Source organism: Podarcis erhardii (genome assembly GCF_964252035.2).
Source record: "Podarcis erhardii genome assembly, chromosome: 9".
Lineage (NCBI taxonomy): Eukaryota > Metazoa > Chordata > Lepidosauria > Squamata > Lacertidae > Podarcis > Podarcis erhardii.
The window spans coordinates 33,248,641-33,274,480 of record NC_138512.1 but is presented as its reverse complement, the minus strand read 5'-3'; the positions used below and the strand labels follow the sequence as shown (position 1 = coordinate 33,274,480).

The 25,840-nt window shown below is 39.7% G+C and overlaps 1 protein-coding gene across 2 annotated transcripts; it reads right to left on the bottom strand.

Moving 5' to 3' along the window:
• Positions 1-8,203: 8,203 nt before the first annotated feature.
• Positions 8,204-25,533, bottom strand: FBXO8 (F-box protein 8). 2 transcript variants are annotated; one of them, XM_081876062.1, is made up of 6 exons: positions 25,277-25,533; positions 17,799-18,135; positions 15,914-16,040; positions 13,650-13,768; positions 11,168-11,364; positions 8,204-10,390 (listed from the first exon to the last, which is right to left on the bottom strand). In XM_081876062.1, exons 2-6 carry the CDS (start codon positions 18,125-18,127, stop codon positions 10,203-10,205), a joined length of 960 nt encoding a protein of 319 aa, XP_081732188.1. In that variant the 5' UTR covers positions 18,128-18,135; positions 25,277-25,533; the 3' UTR covers positions 8,204-10,202. The 2 variants fall into 2 exon arrangements, with proteins under 2 accessions (XP_081732188.1, XP_081732189.1); XM_081876063.1 differs by lacking the exon at positions 25,277-25,533 and adding an exon at positions 21,457-21,589.
• Positions 25,534-25,840: the final 307 nt, after the last annotated feature.

Here is a 25,840-nt window from a genome sequence, read left to right as displayed (position 1 = left end):
AACATAGCTTTAATGAGACCCACGGTTATGATTAAATCCAAACTGAATAGAATCAAATTTTGGTCAGCAAATCCGGTTCTACTCAACTCGGACTTAACGGGAACCCTAGGATTATTTCTCACTACAGATGCTGAATTAATATGGCATAGCCAGAAAAACAGCATTATCAGCATGATTCCTGATGGGAACGGGTAATCTTGTTGCATGGAATTTGATATTCCAAGATGGTGATGACCACCTGCTCCAATGAGAACCAGTCTTTAGAGATTAGCTGCCATTACAAATGGAAACCTGATCACTAAATGGAATTCTCAGGATTATGGAGAGTATACCCAAATACCATGCATGAGGATGATTTTATTATTATTATTTTGATCTGGCCACTGATGGAGACAGAATTCTGGACTAGGGAGAACTTGCTCTGAGCCAGTTGGGCAATTCTTAAACAGAACACTGTTTGTCCCAGTTTCTCAGACAATGCAAAAAAACTACAAGCATTCACTTTTTCACAAGGCCAAGCATAAATGTGCCTGCTACAGCACTTCACTCTGCACTGTTGTGTGGTTAACACCTTGAGTACCAAAGTACTCTGTTTAGCAAACCCTGCCTGATGCAACAGAATGTGGATGTCAGAGGCAAAGATTTATATGGAATGCTCTGTCAATAGAGATTCAACAGGCGCCTTCTGTTTTAACCTTTAAACGCCTGCTGAAAACTTTTCTTTGCTGCCAGGCTTATGCAGACAGGTAGGAGGACACCTTTCTGTAACAGTTAAGTTGATGATTTCTAATTTTAAAATTTTATGTGGGTTTTTTAAAATAAAAAAAAATGTATGTGGAAATCACTGTAAACTGCTTTTTAAAAAATAATATAGCAGCATATATATATTTTAAAATAAATGATTGCTAATCTGTGGAAATCTAAGGGTGTCTTTAAGGCTGTGTTATACCCTTCTCATAACAGGGAGATTATTTTAAATAAATCTTAATCAGATCATTATTGCCTACATCATAATGTTAAGCAACGCATAAAATCAGCAACACAAAAGGGCTGAATAACTGGTAATTGTTTCTTTTTCAAAAGTAGTTCTCATAAACCGAGACAATGGATGTGAAGTGCTTTGAAACAGTTCCCACCATCAGAAATGGCAAACTGCCATTCCTAGAAATTGCGCGATCAGTGGCTAAACAGCTCTTGTATCTATGCAAAGAAGAGAGAATTTCACAAGGTGCGACTTTTCTTATCACAACTATCACTTTACACAAACAACTGAACTTTACACAATGTCATCCTCTACACTAGAAGTGAGGTAGAAGGTAGATCAAGACCTACTGGTAGATATTTGTGTGATTTGCAGTAGATCACCATGGATTTCTAACTTTAACAACTACTCCCCTCCCCCACAAAAAAAGCAAGCTTGTTGAAAGAGAATGTTTTGTGGGAAACCAGAAGTGGATTTTTGTATCAATGGGTTTATGACCTTGGTTCAGATCCCAAAATTTATGGACTAAATATAAATACTTCATTTGTTAATTAGGATAGAAGGTGATTCAATGTAAATTCAAGCCAATGTATGCCTCATATCTGAATGACAAGGCAATGGAAATACAAGAACTAATTTAAGGCTGCAGTGTCATCCTTTTAGGAACAAGTCCCACTGAACCCAGTCATGTGACTTCAGGTTCATACCACCTTTTTGCAATTCCTGCACTTGAAAGGAGTAAATGTATTAATGATCTGACTGTGGCCTGGAATGAAAAACCCCTCCGATTAGAATAATACACCATTACTTGGGATCCTGGTGATTGCTTGTAATAATTGCATGCATTGGGCTGGTACCTTCTGTAAATATTATTCTGTGAAGCACTATGTACACTGAAGGCACTATAAATAGTGAGCTGAACTTATGCACTTACTACCACTTTCATGTTCTGGAATCTCTTAGCATATTATGCATTCTTTAAGTGTGGATCCTTATCTAGTCAAGATGGCACTATGCATGGTCCAGAGGGAGAGATATTAGCTGGTCCCAAGAGGGGGGGAACCCCTAAGGGAAGCATTTGCTCCGCACTTCTCATTATTTTTCTCTTTGTGCTTCCTGGAACAAGCAAAGTAGCCATGCTACTACCATGGCTCCCTGAAAGTGAACTGAATTTCTCTAAAAAGATATTTTAAAGCCTGTACCTTTCCTAACCCAAATATTGCACAATCATTTTTGAAAGGAAACCAAGGACTTTTCTTTTTATAAGTCATTTGGAACATTTTTTAATCTTGTTTTACTGCCAACTGACGGAGACTTGTTTGCTGTAACTTCTGAAAACTCAGTGAGTAAAATATTCACTTATTTGTGAAGCTAAGAGTGTGTGATTTATTCTAGCCTAAGTATTTTTATGGGGAATGTTTGTTTAAAGGTGGATGGGGGCAGATGCAAGTCAAACTCAGTTTTAATGTGCTTGGAGCAATCTCCATTCTGCTAACCCTGCTACTGGAGAGTAGGAAGCTTTTTTCTAACCTTCTCTAACACAGTCCTCTATAATGCAACCTTTTGTTTCAGGACCCACTTAATCTACCACCTGTGTGCAGACTGGTTCATGTATGCCACAGTCTGGGAGCCAATGCACCCAGCTCAGACTTCTTGTGGCTACAAAGTATGTGAAGGGTTGTGTGAATAATTCCTAATTGTGCTTAGGATCAGAATCTTAGGATCAAACTGGGCACTTTTAGACTGCAGCTAAAAAATGAAATGGACCTCTTCACCAGTGAGTTGCTTAACTGGAAAGGCCCTTCCCAGGCTCAGAGTCTAAGCAAGGACAGGATGATTAATTTTTCCCAGGGCAGAGTTGCAATCCCTGGAGGCTGCTTTGCTTAACCCTGCTTTATAGCAGCTGCTCATGCCCTTGATGCTACTACAGATAACCAGCAGGCGCTCTGCAAAGGGGAAGCAGACAGACCTCTCCCCTTGATTGGAGACGTCAGGGGGAAAGATTTGCTGTAATATCTCCAAATACCTTGCAAGAAGTCAAATGACAAGAGAAAGCGTAAGACAGAGAAAGAGGGGGCCAGAAAGCCAGGAAAAAACCTAGGACATAGTTTAATCACCACCCTCTGGCTAACCTTGGCAGATATGCAGACTTAATAAAATGTCACAGAAAACAGATTTAGGTGTGTGTGTCTTTCACAACTGCTTAACATGAATAAATTCAACAAGTAAAGCCCTATGATGCTAGCTCTACACCAGAATCGCTCATTTTCCATCGTGGCAAAGCATTTGGGAGGTGAATATGTGCATGCACACAAATTCAGGGGAGGGAAGGAACAACACAATTCAAGGAAGAAGGTTCTTTGTTGCCTGTGTAACAAAGAGGATGAAAAGAACGGAGAGTGCAAACCTGAGATGAAACACATAAAAAATACTCTTCTTCATGCATCCAGAATGACTGCAGTTTAACTAAGGCCAAAGGCATAATTTCTGTTTGAGCATGGACTTAAGCTTAGGTTTTCTTGTATTAATTTGACAAACTTATGATATTGTTTCTATAGTTTTGTCTTTCTCGACAGGGTCAGCTGTCGCTAAGTTACTGGGTACAATTGTAGCTGCATAATTAACAGTCAATAAAAGGATTAAAAATGTAATTATTTTTGAAGTGGAAAGCTGGAAATATTCTAGATGGCTAAAGGCTTTGTTTTAATATTCTTTGCCTGTAATCCTATACCTTGTGATGAAGTCCCATTGTCGTTAGTGAGGCTTACTTTGGAGAAGAATAGAGTTGCAGTTGGAAGGGGTCCCGAGGGTCATCTGGTCCAACCCCCTGCTATGCAGAAATCTCAACACATTGTCCCCCATCCAATTTGAAACCATACTGGATCCTGCTTAGCTTTGCAAATGTGCTAGCTGTTCTATAGCTGCACCACTAAGAGGACAAACACATACAGATTTGCACTGGTAGTTAAATAAGGCAGTACATACATATGTAGATGCACCTAGCTTAATAAATGTAATCCTCTACAAAGGGGCCAGCAAACTTTTTCAGCCATGGGCCGGTCCACTGTCCCTCAGAACATGTGGTGGGCCAGATTATACATATATTTTTTGGGGGGGAGGATGAACGAATTCCTATGCTCCACAAATAACCCAGAGATGCATTTTAAATAAAAACACACATTCTACTCATGTAAAAACACCAGGCAGGCCCCACAAAAAACCCAGAGATGCATTTTAAATAAAAGGACACATTTTACTCCTGTAAAAACATGCTAATTCCTGGACCGTACGCAAGCAGGATTGAGAAGGCGAATGGGCTGCATCCGGCCCCCGGACCTTAGGTTGCCTACCCCTGCTCTACAAGTTTATTCGTGAGCCAAATGGAGCTAAGTGGGGCTTTCTCCCAGGAATAACAGAGTGAGATGGCAGCTAAGGCTTTAGTTACCTGTTTCCTCAGTCCCTTTGGAGTGCCACTCTCTGGACAATGACACAGAAGCAATCATCTGCAGGGTCTCATGCTGATTTATATTATATCTTACAATTGGATCACATTCACAGTTCTGCTGCAAAGGATCTGTATGAAGTTCACCTCAAAATCAGGTTATTTCTTGCTTTCTTGTCCGCTATTCTAATCTGTGAGTAGGGAGAGCCTTATCTCTCTCAAAATCCAACAAGACTGACACATGTTTGCTTATTGGGTGGGTCGGTGGAAAACAGACATACAATTCCAGCATCACACATTATTTTTTAGAAAACAACAGAAACCGAATATTGATCTCTAGCATAAAAGAGAGAGAGAGAGAGACCTACTTAAGTAACTAACTAATGTAGGTCCTTATATCCCGAACAGGTAAATATCTTAACTTGGCATTTAACTGTCAAGCAACCAAAAGACAATGCCATTGACAAGTACCTGGTGCTGGCTACTCAGCTTTAATTTTTCCTGGAAAGCTGTTTGGGGCGACAGAGTGGCGTCCGTTTTCCCAGGTTGTTGTTCTGACATACTGCAGTGGCGGTAGAGGGCAGGAGTCTGACAAAATCTCATTAATCATTTTAAATTAAATACAACATTCCTCCTCGTTGCCAAGAAGGAGGCTAACTTTTACAAATGAAAATGCCTTCGGAAAAAGACCCAATATCCCAGCCTTGTAGCTCTCCAAATAAACAGATTTTGAAGGACACATACAGAGAGGAAATAACAGTTTCTAACCTGACTTAGTGATGGGCTGAATTTTCCGGCCCAGCTAGAACTCTTTTCCATTTCCTCACAAATTTTATTAGATTTTCAATCTGCTTCACCCCCTCAAGCACACAACAATATAAAATATGAAAACATGACAAACTGTAAAGTATTATTTCTGAAAGGGACTCATTGCTGCTGAATCCAAGCATTGTATCTAGTCAAGTTTACCAAACTAGACCCACTGAATTTGGGTACTGGGATTTGTTTTCTGAAAAATGGCCTCATAATGACAGGGCTGGACTTTGGTCTGTTATGGTACCTGCAATGCAGGGCAAAATGGTACTCCTTGCCCCCTCTGGTCCACATACAGAAACTGACTAGATATGCTGGCCGCAAATGTTCTCCATTGCATCCAAGGACAGCAAGCTATGTAGTTGTGGGAGGTGCAGGATGGCCATGTTGCACACAAAGAAACATTTGCCACCTGAGGTGATTGCCTCACTCTTCCTAATAGTAGGGACAGCCGTGCATTCAGATTTTGCTGAGCCTCCCATGGAAAGAGGTTTCACAGTCAGAACACACTCCAGAGCCAGTGTGGTGTAGTGGTTAAGAGTGGTGGACTCGTAATCTGGTGAACTGGGTTCGATTCCCCGCTCCTCCACATGCAGCTGCTGGGTGACCTTGGGCTAGTCACACTTCTTTGAAGTCTCTCAGCCCCACTCACCTCACAGAGTGTTTGTTGTGGGGGAGGAAGGGAAAGGAGAATGTTAGCCGCTTTGAGACTCCTTAGGGTAGTGATAAAGCGGGATACCAAATCCAAACTCTTCTTCTTCTTCATTCTATATAAACATGGTGAAGAGGAAGTGTTGGTTTCTTAAAAAAAATTACTGTGGATGAACTTGCCGGCAGTTACTTGGTTGGCTGTCTCTGGTAAAAAAATGGAGCTATAGCCAACTGAAAGAGAGCTGGTTCATCTTGTTTTGGAAACCAGAAATGGATAGCAGAAGCCAGAGGGATTGCCGAGGATTAAGGGGGTTAAAATCACTGTTACAGCCTTTTTCATTTCTCTTCTTCCAACAGAATAGGGCTTCCAGCTTATTTATGAAGAGACTCCTTAGCTTCAGAGGAGGAAGACATCTACAGCTGAAATCAATCTCATCATTGTGTCTCCATTTTATGAAAAGCTGAGGGCAAAGTGAACATAGCACCATGGACAGACACTAGAATGCCAGTTTCTGTCCCACTTGTGTGCACCCTGTTCCAGCATGACCCAAACAATAAGTGGGTTGGTGGTGTCATTGAACACAACGGACCGAGGCAAGACAATATTCCAGCATGCAAACAAAGGTAGCAGCCTTAAACAAGCTGGCACAGCATAAGCTAAACCAGCCTTGCTACTTGCTGACATTCTTTGGACATTCTCACACCCACCCTTAAGGTGGCAGTATAGGTCAGGTTGATTGCTTCATGGCCAACTAAGTTTTTAAAAACCAACCAACCCACCAACCTGGGGAGGTGCCACACTGTGGGAAACAGGTCTGGTTCTTTCTCTCTCTTTAACTTACTCTAAGAGCAGACAATTTATCAGGGAATGCCCCAAGTCACCTTTATGGTGATAGATTACAGGCAACTCCCTATTTATGTGTGTTCAATATGTGTGTGACCGTGCACACACGCATCAACCCAAACGCGGAAGTGACCCATTAATGTCACAAAAAGGGATGGGATGGAGTGTTTGCAGGCTTTTCCAATGCTGTTTCAAATAGATGCGATTTCACAGATGTGTGTGATGCCTCGGAACGCAACCCCCATGTAAAATGGGAGTTGCCTGGATTCCAAGATTTGCCGATGAGGGCTTTGAACCCCATGGGGCAGGGTAGGCAACCCTCTGGAAGCGTGTGTGGAACATACAGCTAAAGCTGCCATACTGATTAATTAAGGTGTAGCCAATGGGTTCCTTCCTTTTCATAGATATTGGAAGGATCTGCAGATTTCAGTTCTCCACAGCTGGAGCACCACTGCCAATCGCTTGTTTTAAATGTCAATGAAGTTGCAGCTCTTTGTTAACCCTATTGTCTGTCTTCTGACTAAGGGTGCAAATGATTTTAATTTCATTGTAAAATTAAAAGTCCAATTTCACAACCAAACTGTGTTGAAAATGTGGCTCACAGAACCACAGAATAGTTGGGTGACTATTTGATCACAAACGTGCATTGCAGACAAACCCTTAACAAGAGTTCCTAAAAAAACAGCACCGTCAAAATAGTTAAAGTGCAAGCTTAGATTTATACCTAAACATGCATGCTATTTGAAGGACTCTTATTCATCAGTTTAATAATAATCTAGTTAAGGCTAACATCCCATTGAACTTTATACTTACATCTGCATAGCCATCCTTAGGACTGCACTATAGTAATATTAAAAGCCTTTTAGCACAGTGGGACAGATTTGCATGCAGATTGTGAAGTTTGTATCTTATTACACTTTAAATGAAAATGAAGCCAAAGCATGCATGGCGAGGGAAACAGGAAATCCTTCAAGTCTGTCCTTTGTTCATTTTAATAATGCTTTGGAGATTAGAGGAGACGATTTTCTAAAAGCAGTAAAAAAAAAAAAAAAAGCTGGTAATCAACTCTAAGCTTATTGAGTGAGATATTTATTTAAAATAACCATAAAAGGGGGCAACATATTCCTCAATCTGCATTTCATGTCTTCATTTGCAATTCACTAGGAAGCATGCCTGCCTTTTCCCCTTTTTTCTTTTTAAAGAAATCTGTAGTGTAATTTGGAGTTTCTTCTAAATGGTGTAGCTATGCACTTATATTGGCTGAAAAATAATACCGGTTTGTCAAACTAAGAAACTACAAATGAGTAGTTTGCATAAATCATGTATCCTAGTAATTGGGGGAAATCAATTATAATGAATTAAATAGCATTATCAAGCACTGTCAACACCACATTACTTCAAGTGGTGTTTTAAATCTTTTCAAAACAGACACACGCAGCCTTTGTCAGTCGAGGACCTTTTAGTCAGTAGATTCTTCTTCAAATTTGTCCTTTATTTGAAGCTTTGAGAAATGTTTTAACTTATTGCATGTTTAAAGATATATTAAATGTATCCTTCCAAATGTAGGATGGGTTTAACTTGCTTTCCAAAAGATACAGAGTAGCCCTGAAAACAAGGAATAGTAGCTTTACAAGATTTTTTTCGTATCGAAAATAAAACTGAATGAAACTGATATATTGAACATCTACAAAACATGGAACTGAAATTTACACATTGAACACATTTCTTTGCTTTTGGATGTCTGGGTTTTCTATGGAAATTGTGAGGCCCCGGGTAAGTTTTTATATTGGGACTCAAACTTTTCCTGTGGCTAATGCTTGTCTACATTACAGCATGAGTTATACTCCATATCAAAGCTGGCTTTAGTTATTCCTATATTAAGGGATGGAGAGGGTTTAACTACTGTCCCTACAAGATTTTTTATAAAAACCTTATCCTCCCTCACCCAAAAAAGAAAATAGCCTATTTCCACACACTAGGATTGGTCAAAGGGGGGAAAATGCAGGTTCAGTTATTTGTGCAGAAATGAAAGGAACCCAAGCTGTTTAATTTCCATAGCTTTTAAATATCTTTTTTAACATTTCATTATCATAATCAGGACCCCGAGTTTTCATACTGTGAAACTCCATGAGCATATATAGTTCTTGGGTGGGCTTTTCTATGGAAAAATGGACACAAGCTATAACTGAGGGGGAAATGGACGTTTTCCCACTTGTGAGTTATGATTATTGTGCTTCACCTGTGCCAGCTCAAGTACTGCTTGTGCTGCTGTTGGTGAACAATACCGCTCAGATAATTCTCACAACCTATTCACAGGCACTCTAGTAGGTAGCAGCAGAAAGTAACTGAGAAAGGAGAATTTTCCATATGCAAGGCACACTTGGGATACTCCAGGCAGGAAAGATTTATTTGTTAACATTGCATAAGTGGAACTTCACACATACAATGCGCTTTTCTCATTTCTCCCACCTCAAGAATTCCTGAGCATCACGATCTCTCTGAATAGTTGGGTCAGGACTTGAACAGGAGGAATTGGTGGAAATTGGGTAAGAGGGAGCGTATGCAAACAGAAATGCCTTAGGCTTGTGCAAAGGATCCCAGCCACTAATTCTAGGTCAAATTCACCATGAATGTCTCTTGCTTAAGTGGAAGTGAAATGAATCAGCTGTAATGCAACTGTTCTTGCATAACCTCCATGATTTTCAGTGTTAATTTTTTTTATTATTACTATTTCTGGGCAGCCGCTATGAAGGCACCCAACCCTGAGGAGCCATAGCTACAAAAAATGTCCTATGTTTTAAGGCACTAAACACTGAGGCACAAAGACAGCCAGCTACTACCCAATTATGCTAGGCTGGTAGCTGTGAATGGCAATTTAGAATCTAAAATGCTTTGTGTCTTTAAATTAGCTTTTGAAGAGTGTGCACATCAAATGCTATTAAACAAAGGCAACAGCAAAATGAACCAGAGCAGTCTCACAAAGTAAAGAAATAAATACGAAAAGACATAGTCTAGTCTAGAGAGAGACAGGAAATTTTTTAGTTAAAATATTTTACAATAAAATAATTATGGTTATAAATCTCTTTAAATATGTACACATTACATGGTATTAAAAAAAAACAAAAGAACTGGTTAAAGTGTTCAAGCAAATCTACTGCATAAGTCCACCATCTTGTCAGTTTAAAATCATAATGTCAGTTTAACATTCAGAAATTGTAACATGTCAAACTAATGGTAATTTTTTGTGCAAACTGTAAGCAAAAATTTTTAAAAATCCCAAATTCTTCAGTTCTCATGGTAAATTGCTAAAAAAATGTTGTTCTTGTACATTTTTGATTGCAGACGGAGGTTAGAATGACCAGCACTAATATAACCCCCATATCTACCAACAAAACAAACAAAACCCAAATCTCATTGGAGATCCAATTCCTTTTAAACTATAAATTCTAAGTCCTAGCAAATTGTGCTTTTCAGGCAGCCACATGGCCTATAAGGTAGATATTGTCATAAAGGTGCCCAACGAAATCTTCACTAATGTTCTGAGCAGCGCGGCGTGTATTTCGGATAAATTCTCTCTTTGACATTTTATTTTTCACATGAGGACTAGTAAGATCAATGGAAAGCAGAATCAAAGAGTAGCATAGTACATAAACAGCATCTAAGGGGAAAGGGAAGAAAAAGTCATGACTTTGAACAGATAACATTTTAAGAAAACACTTTTTACAACAACAATTTTTTAAACAAATATTTTTTAGGGCATGGCCCTGCCAATGTTTTTCTTGGGTGTTTTTTTTTAAACAGTCAACATAATTAAAGTTTATGAAATAAAATAAATAAATCTACTCTAAGCATGACTGTCTGGATCACCTAAGAGTACTTAAAATGTTTTTTATTATCATAAGTGTTTTTAAAGGGCTGGGTGGGGAAAAAAGGAGGGCTTTGTCTGGTGGGTTGGTGGGTTTTTTTGCTACATGTATCTTCCTGGACAAGGTGTTCTATAACTGGGCTTCCAATTCCAAAATAGTCCTATCTCTTGCTCTAACAAGCTTCACCTATGATGCATCAATATTCTTGAGTTAAAGATGAAACAATCACAGGTAAAGGAATGGAGCACAGAGAATATACCTGGAATGCTGTACACAATGCTTACTAGAGGTATCCATCTAACCTGAACAATCCACTGTGTAGTTACTGGTGCTCAAATCACTTTAAAACCTATCTGACCTTAAAAGGAAGATAAGCCTGTGTTGGGTTACAGTAAATATATTTACTGGGAAATAAACTCCATTAACACACTAAGCCATAAGGATATGCAGATTCAGAGCTCTTAAATCATGCAAGACCTAAAAAGAAACATTTGCATATTTGTCAGGACTTGATTAATACTACAAAACAACACTCCACACCATCTAAACTGCAAGCCATTTCTTCTTACCTGGGCTAAGGCCAAGTTCTCTCATCAAATCAGGGTTACAAGCACAAAATCTGTGTGAGAACTTTGTAATAAGAGTCTCAAGATATTCACCACGCTCCTCAGGGGCATGAATGTGCTTGAAAAACTCTCTTAGTGCATTTGGCAAGAACTGATTTCTGAAGTTGTGTAGTGTCACAAGGTCATCTAAAACATCTCGCCTAATTAAAAAAAAAAGGAAAAGGAAAAGGAAAAGTCTTTTAAGGCAAGTGACAATTATGCAAAACACATTTTTGAAACTTATCAGTGAAACCTATGCAAATCTACTCAAATGCAAGCCCCAGTGAATTCAATGGAACCTACCCCCAGGTGTGTATAGAACTGTAAGCATAAGGACTTTGGGGGGAGGGTTACTTTTCCTTTCTAAATCCTTCCTTTCATCAAGAGAAGATCTACAGGGATCTATAAGGCAAGATCGACAAACCGGAACAAACAGTATACAGTTCAACCTAACATATATTTAGCACGATAGGTGTGATTTGTACTATAAAGAACACCAAAGTATTATGATTCCTGTCCATTGGTATAGCAGGTTAAAGGGTGTTGCAATACGTATAGTTATTTATTTTCTGTGGATACAGAATGGCAAAAATATATTGCATTGCAAGTCTGTATGCATCAACAACACACTGTAAAAAAACCCAGACATCATAATTTATCAAGATATGCAAATAATGGAAAACAAAACCTCCCTCTGCTAGAAAAAGATATGGCAATAAGACTAACAGTTCTTTTAAAATATTGAAACAATGCATTGCAATGTAATCAGATATGCCACAGAAACATCTGATGAAGGTCATATATCATATATGCATGTAGTACAGTAGTCTGTAAGACTGGTTCATTGATAGCTACTAGAGCTGGAAAAATAAGTAACAGTTCTGAGGCTGCTGTTTTCAATCACAAGATGGCTCTTTGAGTGGATCATATACAGGTGTTCAGCTCTTAATGCACCCAACCTTAAGAATCTGCATGGTATTGTCAATGAGACTATATATCCTGGACACTTCCTCAAACTTTTCAGGTTGCAACAGCTCTCAGTAAGTGCCAAACAAGATTACATGAACATTTTCAAAATATTTCCAATACAATTTACAACCTAATCCTACGTAGGCAATTTCCAAGGAGCTTACTTCCCAGGTACGTATGTACAGAACTGAAACCTTAATATTTCAAACACCTGAGCCATCAACTGACAAATAAACAAAGCCAACTACAGATAATATTAAACAATAATACATTTCATATGAACACAATTACAACGGAAAATGTCAGATAAAAGGAAGAGAACACATGATGGAAGAGGTATACAGGAAGCAGGTCACAACAGGCTATACGTTAGTTACAGCCTCCAATTACGGTCCAGGTTTTTACCAAAATGAGATGTCTCTAAAACTCTAAAATTCATTTCATCCTCAGATCACTTTGATATCCTTTCTGACATTTGTCTATGGGTTTGTGTATGTGGAACATTTTTGGGGTTTTTCTGTTGTACACTGCACTTTGTCTCTTTCTAAGGGCCTATTTACATGTTCCATTTTCCTACTCCTACATCTGCTTGGCTATTTTTAGCCTTTCATTACTTTACCCTTTGCTTCAGTTCAAAAGAAAACGCCCTGGTTAGATCAATAGTGTTGTGATACCTTAACAGGAATAGATTTATTATGGCGTAAACATTTTGTAGAATACATGGACTTTCATGGACTGGATAAAAATGAGGGGCTCTCACTTTTCCTCCCAAGATACGTTATAAACGGAATCACAACTTTGTTGTTGTTGTTGATCATCATCATCATCATCATCATCAGTGGAGACAATTCCAGACATACAGTACATAGTGAGCCGATAAAAACCAAAGTTAGCAGTCAAGAAAACAGCTCTGGGATTCCTTCTGCAAGCTAGATAGCTGTCCCAGGGCAGCAACCCAGAGATAGTCTTGAGCATGTAAACAAGTAATTATTCCTAGGAAATCCTCAATACCATATATGGATAGTATATTTTTTAAATAGTATCAAGAACATCTGAATTTGCACAAGCACTATAGCAAGTAGTGCTTACTAGTTTGAACCTAACATGGTTAAAGAAATGATTCTATAACTGGGGCAAGTGGGTGTCAGATGTAACCTGAATAAGATTTTAACTGAGGAATTACTTTCCTTTCCAGAATTTGAAGTGTTTGATGAAGAGCAGAGGAGCATCATTCCAATTAATGCTAGATTTCTATTGCAAGAAACTTGCTATCAACACATTTTTCCACTACTGGGTAAAAGTAAAGTTCATTGGTAAAGTGCCAAAAAAAGAATAAAAAAAGATCCTCAGCTTTGCCGTCACTAAATTGATGTATTTTATTATTAACTAATGCCCCATTTTTCCAGTGTTTCAAATGAAAATACAAGTCTACTAAATAAAAGGGAATACAATGCTTCCCAGTTTATAATAAAGTTACCTTTCATCAAGATAGATTCTCAGTTTCTTCCAATTTAGTGTTCTCGTACAGAAGATAAACTTAGCTATTTCCTTTGGTGAATCATCCAGTATTCCATTGGACATGAAGTAGTTGACTCCCTGGGACAAAGAGATGTTTTATATATGCAATATTAGGTTTTTGTGCTCAACAGGGGAATTTGGAATGGAACAAATCCTAATAATGATGAAGAAATTCTATCTTCAGAACTACATTTCAATATATGCCATCCAATTCATATGCAAATAAAACATGCATTAGTGTAGTTATGAATGAGATTTTATATGTATTAAAGCAGCAGGAAACATACTTCCTTCAACATGAACCTTCTCTCTTTTTTGATTGTGTGTGTCATACTTGGTTGAAATTTAAGACTGCTGTGGAACCGTACTTCATTTCCTAACTGGATATCATGCTGAAAATTTAGTCAGCCTTTATTATTTAGCATTCATTTTACTTTAAAACAGTCGTTTTCATGTCCTGCTGTGTACAAGATCACATTCAAATGAATGCATGGTTTTGAACTTATAAGATGTTAAAATGGAAGCATGTTTAGCTTGCACATGTCTTGAAACCACATAACATATTCTAAATGTTAAAAAATATATTTCAGGAAACTCACAGACCAGCATGTGCCGTAAAATATGTTATTTGTCTAGTTCTTATAATCAAATTACAGAAATATTGATTACATTTTCTAAACTATTCTTGCTCTAAACCAGGCATAGGCAAACTCAGCCCTCCAGATGTTTTGGGAGTACAACTCCCATCATTCCTAGCTAACAGGACCAGTGGCCAGGGATGATGGGAGTTGTAGTCCCAAAACATCTGGAGGGCCAAGTTTGCCTATGCCTGCAGGCTAAACACTATCCACATGAGGAAAAGAAGAGGAAGAGAAGAGGAAAACCGTTCACACACGTTTAATGAAAATTATAAAATATATGATGAAACATAACACTTGCACAAGGCACTTCTGGTATCCTCCCACTGGAAACTGCACCTACTCCCAACACCAGCTTGTGCTCCTTCATCAGTGTTTGTCCTTGCTAAAAGGAGCAAGGAAGCCATAACTAGTTTGCTACTGACAAGAACAGATTAGCTGATGGTGCCTCGCAAGACGAAAAGAATCTGTTCCGCGAGTCTCTTCGTCTTGCGGTTTTTTCGTCTTGCGAAGCAACCCTATTAGCGGATTAGCGGATTAGCGCTATTAGCGGCTTAGCAGCTATTAGCGGCTTAGAAAAAGGGGGGAAGTGAAAAATATCGCAAGACGTTTTCGTCTTGCGAAGCAAGCCCATAGGGAAATTCGTCTTGCGAAGCGCCTCGAAAAATGGAAAACTCTTTCGTTTAGCGGGTTTTTCGTCTTGTGGGGCACCACTGTACTGCAAGTCTTTTGGGCCCAGCAGGCCAGATCTTTATCACCCCCAAGCCCATAGGTCAGCTTTGACAAGTGGATGGGAAACCCTCATTTGTCAATCACCTGATGTCATAATGAGGACTGACAGGTGGGTGGTTCGCCCACCTAAGTTGGCTCAAGGGGGTGATTACCTAACATTTTTTTATTTCAACAAAATAGTTTTACAAGACAGAAAAAGCAAACAGAAAATTAGAAAATGAACATGATTAAAAAATTAAGGGCTCTAAACACACACAGGATGCATAAATGTAACACATAACAGTATTTAAGTTATTTGGTGTATTTCTAACCCACCTGCTAACCAAAGCTCTCAGTTATCAAACCCGCTACTTTAGATTTAAGGTTTGTTTCAGCATTACAAAGTGATCAGAGACAACTCCGTCCTTTGTTAAAGTAAGACAATCATTATGAGTCAAGCTTTCTTTGTTTCTTAATTCCATAACAAAGCTGAAGTTCCAATTAATGAACAGCTTTACTACACTGGATTGTGTTAGTGTTTTGTGCCACAACTGCATATATTTAATTTCTCATTTTTTCTACAAATGAGACATTTATTCATAAACCTGAAGTCAAAGGCGAAGTTAAAAATAATGTACTTTCTGTTAAACCTTAATCCTAAAACATTTGCTTTAAGCAAGTACAAATGGATTTCAACAAAATGTACATCCAAAAAGTATGCTTTTAATTAATTATTATTATTATTATTTTTCAATTGTACATCTAGTGGGCACTTCTATGCTCCACTAACTTTAGATCTGCCCAGCAGTTTAGAAACCAACAAGAGCACCAGAACTATCACTAATACTTACTATTGTCATCAACATCAACTCACCTCTTCTGGATTGGCATTAAAGGTGAGGCTGCCTTCATCCAACTGCATATACAATTTTCTAAATGAAAATCCCAGAGGCGGACGTTTATTGTATATGGAACAGTGACCCCAAGTGGATTTGCACAATCTACAAAAATGGAAGACGCATGTTCAATATGGAAATAGGTTATGCTCTAATTCATTTTCAGGTCCAAGATTTCAGGATTCTAAAAGCCCACCAGATATTACAGTAGTACTTGAAAAGTACCACTTAATGTTTCAGTTATAGAACTTAGTACACAGACTTTAATAGGGGTTTTCTAAATATGTTTTATGAACATGAGTGAACCAATTAAATACCTAGGATTTGCACAACTACCAAAAAACTGACTTATTTTTTTGTACTGCATCATTGCCAACGCAAGTAGTATCAGTACAAAAATCTTCCAAACATATACAAGTCTAAATTTCCACACAGAAATAGTCAAACAGATAACTAAGTACATGTAAGCCTCTGTAGCGTGAGGGGCTTAATGAATGGTGCTATCCAGTACTTGCCTTCTCATCCTAAAAGTCTCATTAATTAATATTTCAGAGACTAACCGGGTAAGTAAATGTAAACATCAGTTGACCCAAGCTTGAATCTTAAAAAAAATAATAAACCTACCAGGCATTAGGAGAGAGAAGCTTTACTTTCAGATAATTTATCAATTCACAGAGAAGGAATGTCATCCAGTGTGTGGTTGTGTGCTTCATGCAGGATTACAACCCAGTACTGCCTATCCTTTAGACAGTATATAATAAGTAAAGAACATCTAACTATATCTGGAACTTGGTGCTTTAGGGTGCAATTGAACTATTAAATTTATTTTTATGAAAAAAATAAATCTCATGAAGAAATTCAAGACGTATTTCCAACTGCATGGGTCAACACATTCCCTTTACCCTTCCAAAGGCTTTTTAACTTTGCCCGGGACAAAATCTTATTAATGCACAGCCACATGTTGGGAAGTGGCACACACAAAGCTCATTTTCTCCACTGTCCATTTTTTGTGACCAGTTAGTCAAGCTGTAGCCAGGCAAGAAGTTGTTTTGAGCATTATGAAGAGAAGGCTAACTTTCTGCTTCCAGAAACATTACTGACTGGCGCCATTACACAAAAACAGGCCCTTTCCATTTAAGACAACCTTGTAGCCCAAAGTGCTGATCTCGAAAATATTTGCACTATCAAATTCACCAAGCCATATGTAGACCAGGATAGGAACTGAATTTTCATGAGCAACTGAATGATACTTGCGATAGCTATGCTGAAGAATAGTTCTAGAAACAGCCACAATGAGTTCAGTGTTATGTTTCATGCTCTCGCCAAACATGTAGTTCCACTTTAGAGTCTTTAGACCAGGCATAGGCAAACTTGGCCCTCCAGAAGTTTTGAGACTACAGTTCCCATCATCCCTGACCACTGGTCGTGTTAGCTAGGGATTATGGGAGTTGTAGTCCCAAAACATCTGGAGGGCCGAGTTTGCCTATGCCTGCTTTAGACCACCATGTACCTAGTTTTTATTAGAGCCATTACGGTTTCCACAAGAGTAAGAAGCACGTGCAAGAACGCTTACCATTTCTGAAATACCTCTGCATGACCTGAGAGCACACTCTTTTTCTGAAGTACCATCACCTTTAAAAACTTAAGTTAATTGCTCCTGAAGTTCTATCACTCTGTACTCTCCTTATCGGATTTAAGTTGCAATTTGGAGGCTCAAAAAGCCTAGTTAATTAGCTACAATTACAATTACACAGTAGTTTTTCATTTCTGATGTTTTGTTTAAAGAAGCAAGTGGTTTGGACAAGAAATCCAGGATCTAAATTGACTGTTGTAACCTGTGCTCATGACCTCTCATTAACTTACCCTTGCCAAAGAAGCTCATCATTAGCAAGATCCTGCCAAACACATGAAGCCAGACAGAGGTCTGTTGCATTCAGGTATGACAAAATGGTAAAGCTAAGTTCAGGAGGCAACATTTCCAGGTTGATGAACCCTTCTTGTTCTTTTGATTTCCGAGTTTTCAACAGATGGTAAATGTCAATGCCTCCCTGGGCATGTTTCCGATGGTTTGCATTTGAAACGTTATTAGCAGCTATCCTTCTACCATGCTCTCTGGACAGATAGCTTTGTCCCGTGTATCCCTGGTGTTGCAGCTGCTGGTTCCTGGCCACTCTCCACAGCCCCTGACCCATCTGCAAGCCTGCAGGTTGTAAAGGGAGGAGGAACACAAGGATACACCCAGATTAGTTCATTAACCAACAGAAGCAACAGTTTCATAGTCATATTTGTAAGAACAAGCAAATAAAGTCTATGGTTCTACATGCAATTATGCTTAAACAGTGCACAGCATTAAAGTGATTTTCACCCAAAGGATTACAAAATGAATGAAAAGCATGACAAACATAACCCATAACAGCCTTCTCCAACCTGGTGCCCTCCAAATGTTTTGGACTACAACTTTCATTCGTCCTAACTACTGGCTTTTAAAAAATCAAACTGGTATCTTTACTTTGACACTTCAGAAAACCATTAAAATTTCAGTGCAAACAACCACCACCAACAGAAGTCTTATAACTGCACTAGAAAACATTCAGGTGAGTCTGCAGACACCAGGAACATTTTCACTGTGGTTTTGCAGGAAATCTCTCTTTTCCAAGTACTGTATCTTATGAGATTGTGGTGTTTAAAAACTTTGAGTCCCTAGTATATAAATATAACAACTAGATTTTATTTTATTGTGTTAAAACAAAGCACACATGCTTTTAAGCAGCTTATCAAGTGTTTGAGAAAACTGGAAAGGCATGACTGAAGCTATTTGATGGAAGATTTTACACTCCAAGAGCTATTTTTTCTGCTCAGGCTTAATGAAGTCCACTTTATTATGACTATCTATATCTCCAAATTTATACCCTTTGCCACTTCCTTTTATGGGCGAGATGAAAAATACAACATTTTTGGGAAGCAGGTCAGGTAGAGCAGCACCTCTTAAAAGCTGCAAGAGACAGCTCATTGAAAGATCAGCCCTTTCCCTATGTATGTGTGTGAAAGGAATTTTTACTTTGGGAAGGGGGGGGGCTGAATTCTAGCAATTGTTCTCCACAATTATTTGCCAAATAATATTTTACAAGTTCCAGCTTTGAAGGCAACTTCAGGACAGCTGTTTAGGACTTGGAAATTCTTTCACTTCTCTCTAGCATTAAGGGAGCAATGACATTGCCTAGATAAACAAACTACACTGGGAAAGGAGTCATGGCAATACATGTGAGGCTGCATTGTGTATACAGATGGAATACTTAAATCCTGTTGATTTCAATAGAATATAACAGCAGCTTAGAGTTGTGCAAAGGACTGTATCCTAAATATGTCCAACATATGTTTTAGACTGCAATTAAAAACATCCTCCCTGAAGTCTAGTTCAGTCACCTTGTAAATTAGGCACCTACATTACGTTTTTCAGTATTAGCTTGTATTTACTAAAAAACTGAAGGAAAGCTGTATAAGCTCATAGTTTCTCATCATAAAACCTGCTAATTTTAGTGGGGCTTGTGCAGGCAGAACAGGCTTTCCAAGGTCAATCCCCAAACTCAAAAGTAGTTATCCGTTCTTGACTTGCACATAGGCGCATGAACAGAATAAAAGCAACTTTTAGAGAAAGAATGCACGTTGTGACAATATAGAACTTGTCAAATCACTTAATGTAGAACAATTATATAAACTTTATTTACATGTTTTAAAAGAGATCAACAAAGAAAAGGTAAGAATCCCAACAACTTATCACAGGAGTAATCAGAAGATGGTTCACAAGCTACAAATCTGGACCAATCCCCACACCAAACAATTCAGTAACAGTAGTGTAGGCTGCTGAGTGAGGAGATTGTGAAGGCTTGATAAGGCTAAGAGCCTTATCTTGCCCATAAATGATCATACATACAAATGAGCAAAGCCAGATTAAAACAACAACAACCATGAGTCTTGCACAATTCTTAGAAGGTCAACAAATCAAAGGTCTCCTGAATTAGGCCATAAATGCGAACTCCCGATGGAAGAAACATAGCCCAGAATCTCAACACTGCTCTAGTAATTTGCATAAACATGTCCAATCTGCAGCAGCAAAGACATTTAAAAGTAGACAGATCCTAAATCATTTGGGCTTTATAGATGAAATGTTCATTGCAGCTCATTGCTAACAGCAGAGCACAGTATACATCATTTAACCCTGAATATAAAAATTCAAAATTAGGCAAAACTTAATTCAGGGAGGGCTTTCAGGGATATGGCACTTGGGGTGGGGTGGGGGTGTCGTCTCCTATTCCCTATGCAACGTCGTTACATCCAAAACAGTTTTCTATCACTTCAGTATAGTGCACAGCACGTGACTGGCATTAAATAAGCATTGAATGGTATTGAAGAATTAAACTGTATTTCAGCTGATGATAATATTAATTACTATTAATCTTGCTTTTTACAACTGATAACTCAAATAAGCATTTTAACTTATTTTTGTAACACAGTGTTCTGATCTGCAGATCACAAGCTGTGTACTGTAGTCTGGGAACAACAGATACACTTGTAATAACTATGAGCGGAACAAAAGCTTCCGCTTTTCAGAACAAATAATTATGCCAGTTGTTTTGCATTCCAACAATCAGTAGTGTTCAGTACAATTCTATAACATGCTTCTCATCTTTGAAGAATACAGTAAAAATTCATTTTTATTTATAAATTAACCTGTTCTTAGATAGGCAATAAGAAGCAAAAACATACAAAACTTAAATACCACATACACTTCCCCTATTAATACAAGCCTGCTTAAATAAAGATGTTGCATTGCTGTGGTGAAGTGTTTAGAGGCTAGGCTTTGGTGAAATCCAAACTGTAAAGCAGCTATCCAAACTGAAAACAGCCTATATTGCCATATATACTATTTGCAAGGGCAACTAATGGTATAAGACTGCAAACTGTGCATACTTATCTAGGAGACACACTCTGAAAATGCATTAGAACCAGACTGTAAAATGGGTAACAGATTAAAAATTAACTGAAAATTAAGATTTCATACACAGCATGGGAGTATTTCACAAGAGAGGCTCTAATAAAACTTTATTTGTAACTACTGAAACCTGTTAACAATATTTATTAAAAATAGGTTGTGCTCTCCTTTATACTAAGTACTAACTGAACAGGCTGAAGAGATAAACCAGATTGACATATATAACTACTAGCCAACCAATGACTTCTGTGAAACCAAGAGCTTAAGGCTCTCTGTGGCTTTTCCAAGGATTTATCTCTGCTTTTTTTCCTACAAAGCAATTATTTTTAGCAATAATCCTGAGATGGACATTCCAGAAGCTGACTACTGGAACATCTAGGATAAAGCCTCATATCCTGTAATGAACAATGCCCATTGGAAGAAACATATAGCAAAAAAGAGCATGATGTAAATAACAAAAAGCACATGCTTTTGTGCAATTTGTCTTTCAGCACTCCTCCCCCCCCCCCACATTAATAAAGCCAGTATCACCTTTCCCCTTCAGCTGCCAGGGTGGGCAGCCAATGGGCTATAGAATGCCATAGCCTTCCCCTCCATGGCTGGAGAGAGTCAGAGAAGGATGTTTTCTACTGCCAGAGGCTTCTTTACCACCACACCCTTCCTATCAGTGGGGGATGAAAGGGAGAAATATGAGAGTGGGGCTTGGATCCATAAGATCTAAAGTCCTTCCATTCCCCCAAACTGGCCACAGAATTATGCCTACCCTTGAACTACCATAGTTTTTTCCTTTTCCCAAACAGGCAATTGCAGCAAAAGAAAAGAAAACCCTTGATCACGGCAGAATTTCTTTTAATTGCCCTGCCCCACCAACTTTCACTCTAGTCAGCAGGGCATAAGAAGCAGCAGTTCCTCTGCCATGAACTCTCTGCCCCACCTCATCTCCACATGATTCCTCTGCCCATCTCTAATAACAACATTATGGTTACAGATAGGTAGCCGTGTTGGTCTGCCATAGTCAAAACAAAACAAATTCCTTCCAGTAGCACCTTAAAGACCAACTAAGTCAGTTCTTGGTATGAGCTTTCGTGTGCCTGAAGAAGTGTACATGCACACGAAAGCTCATACCAAGAACTGACTTAGTTGGTCTTTAAGGTGCTACTGGAAACAACATTATGGATTATTCTGAAGTTTGCATAGGGAAAGCAGGAACACCTTTCAGACACAACCTGTACACAGTAGGTAACTTCAGCAGAAGACATTTCAAAATTTGCTTCACCAGCACTGCAATCCTATGTATGTCTGCTCAGAAGTACTGTATTTTTCGCTCTATAGGACACACTTTTTCCCCTCCAAAAATTAAGGGGAAATGTGTGTGCGTCCTATGGAGCGAATGCAGGCTCCTTGGCTTCAGCGATAGCAACGCGAAGCCTCCGAAGTGCAGAGGGAGTGCTCCCTCTGCGCTCTGGAGGTTTCACGTTGCTTTCGCTGAAGCCTGGAGAGCAAGAGGGGTCGGTGCCGCCTGAAGGGGTCGGGATAGCCGCCTGAAGCCTGCGGAGCGCAGCGCAAGTTCCCGCTCTGCTCCGCAGGCTTCAGGTTCCTTTCGCTGAAGCCAGGAGAGCAGGACTCTCCTGGCTTCAGCAGAGAGGCAGAGCTACGCAGCGCCCCTTCAGCCAAGCGGGAGGAGAAATGGAAGAGGCTCAGTTTCTCCTGCCGCTTCACTGAAGGGGTGCTGAGCAGAGAAGGGGAGATTTTTTTTTTCTTGTTCTTCCCCTCTAAAACAAGGTGCGTCCTATAGAGCGAAAAATACGATAATCCCCACTGAGCACATTAAGAGTTTACTTCTAGGTTAGCATTGAAAAGCTTCAGAGAGCCTTAAGCTCTTTGTTTCACAGCAGTCATTGGCTGGCTAGTAGTTATATATGTCAATCTGTTTTATCTCTTCAGCCTGAAATGCAAGAATACATACCACAATAAATTCAGTTTCGCTAAGGAAGATTCTAATCCTTATCTATAACATACATTTTTATGCTGCTACTCTATTTCTATGCATTAAAACATATCTACTGTATTTGTAATTTCTTAATAGTGTATCTGATTCTGATTTTATTGATGTTTAGCTTAGCTAATTTTTAAAATGCTTAATTTCGGTATCTCACCCTGAGTAAATCTGAGAAGCAGCTAAATAAATGCTAAAACTATATAACTAACTGAACAATATCCGACCAAAGCCCAAATGACATTTCTCAAGGTAAAAATGTGAACAGGTGCCTAATCACCACACTTCAGACTGATGACAGCTACAACAGAAGGTGAAATCCACAAAGCATAAATAATGAACACCCTAATTTTATGCAAAACTATGCATATTAAGCAGGCTACAGATCTAAATTACAACAAAGCACATATAGTGCCACATTCTATCCACTGTCAAATTCTGTGGGAGCTGGAAAGGAGAGTGTCTTAAGTTCTCCTGTCAAGTGCAACTCATTAGCTGCCAGCTTGCACTGATGGAACTGCACAGCTCCAGCACCACACATACACAGGAGACATTGACCGGACCGCAGATGTCACAGATGTGAGCAGAGAAAGTGATGAAAGATCAGGACCAAAAGTTACTCCCCCCTTCCATGGACAAATGTGACTATAATCCTATCTGATGCAAGATTAACGCTGCATACAGAAAGTATGGATGTTAGAATATTATAATTAATCCACGCCCAAACAGGGCAGGTAGTTCACATTCTCCACACCAAACAAGTGCCGGTGACATGCCATGCTCACCCTCCACAAAAGTGTAAGGAAAGAAAACCAACATTCAAGTAATGTGTGTAATGTAGGGTTCTATCTATAAAATCCAGAAGTAACAACAGAATCATTGCCTTTGCAATGAAACAAAACTTTGCTTCAAGACATTGGTATCTCTGACCATTCTGACTGGCAAAATAGCAATCCAGGATCTCATCTTCAACACCTAAAAAGTTAAATACAGCAATGCCAGGACTTAAATTGAGGACTTTAGGCACACAAAGCATGTGCTGTACCACTGAGTTGCATCCTCTCTAAACCCTCACCATAGCAGGGCACTATAGCAGAACCTGCCGAAGACATATTGCTGTCTAAGGCAAAGGTCAAGATGGTGCTGTCCATACCATACTCAGAAGTTGTCTCAACTGGCAGTTAAACCATACTTCAACATTGGCAACAGGCAAAGTTTAGGGGGTGTATGAAAGCCTTTGTGGCACCAGCAGCAGTGATCTCTTGACAGGGAAGTGTCAAAGGGCTGATGACTAGACAGGCACACCACCACACCAATAATGGTATCTGCTGCCTCAAGCAATTGTCTCATGCAGCCTAAGCACACGGTCAGTCCTGATGCCAAAGAGGTAGAGGCAAAAAATAAAAATAAAAAATAAAAAATGGCATGTCATAGGCCAAGCCAACAATTCAATGTACTGGTGATTTAGAGACCTAGATTTAAAGCAGAAATGGCAAACATCTCTCCAATTAGGATTTTGCTTGTTTTGGCATGCACAAGCTTGTATGGAGAGAAACACTAGTCAGACCATTTATAAACTTCCCTTTATTGATAATTTCAAGGTGAACTGCAAAAATTTAAAATGAGTAGAACTGCAGGAAGGAAGACAGCTTTCAACCTTCCCTTTTTTTTGTGGGAAATTCCCTTATTCCAGTGCCGTTTCCTGCTGCTATCCCGGATTGTTAGATATCCTGTAGACTGTCCCTGAGACAGGTGAGACTGCTGATCCCTTATTTTCGAAGCTGCTGATCCCTTATTTTCAAATCTGAAAGTTGACAGCTATGCTAGAGGCACATATCCAACGGCAAAATTGCATTAACGTCTATTGAGAAACTGCTACTGAATCCAGCGCCACTTTTTCCAACCTAAGTATGCAATAGGACTGTAGCCCAAGTTAACTTAACCAGAAGTTACCTGTTATGCAATCACTTTTCTCGGTTCCTAAATACCCAAATTATTAAACACGTTTGGTGGCTTAAAAAAAAAAATATTATTAATTTCCTCCATGCACATGCCCCAGAAGGGCTGCCGGCTGGGGGGTGGGGAGAGATTACACCACATCTGAACTATTCCCATGGCGATTTCAGGCGTGTGACACTCCGATGTGAAGAGCCAGACTGTGCAAGGAAGGGATGCGTGGAGGAACTTAACCCTATGAAGGACACAGGCAGCTGGGGCAACTTCCCAGCCATGAAAACCCGCTCAAAGAGAGATGCTGCCCAACCGCATCCCAACCCGGGGGTGGATGAGAGACTGCAAAGTCCGCTCCCCACTCCCCGCCCCCCCCCCCGGTGTCGCGCTCAAGGCTCCCCTTACCTGTGCTAGCTCCAGTCCCAACCGCCGCCGCGACGAGCCGTGTTCAAATCGGGTGCGCGAGCCTTATAAGCAGCGGGGGGGGGGGGGGGGAGGGACCGTCGTCAGGCGGCCTCGTGCAGCCGGCGGAGGAAACGGGCTTCCGGGTCCCTACGCAAAAACATGAGTCGTCACCTCTTCCACACACACCCCAGAGCGTCTAAACGGTTGTTGTTGTTGCTGCTGCTGCTGCAGCTGCCGCCGCCGCCGCATATGTTGTTACCGGAAGTGACGTTGGCCCCCTTCTGGCCCAGAGAGACCGACGCGGGGTTCGCAGCGGTAGATTCGGTTCCACGGGGGTCGGCAATAAAACATACATCTATTTTATTTTATTTTTGCGAAAGATTGGCGCTTCCCCCCCCCTTGCAGGACACAGCGCTGTCTGAGAAGGGGCCGGCCAATAGGGCTAGCAGCCTCAGAGAGGGGAAGGTGTGAGGAATCTGCTGGAGCGGAGCGAAAGGCTGCCTGGAGTTCCCGCGGGAGCGCTCAAACTGCCGCCAACAGGAGGAGGGAAGGAAGAAAGAAAGG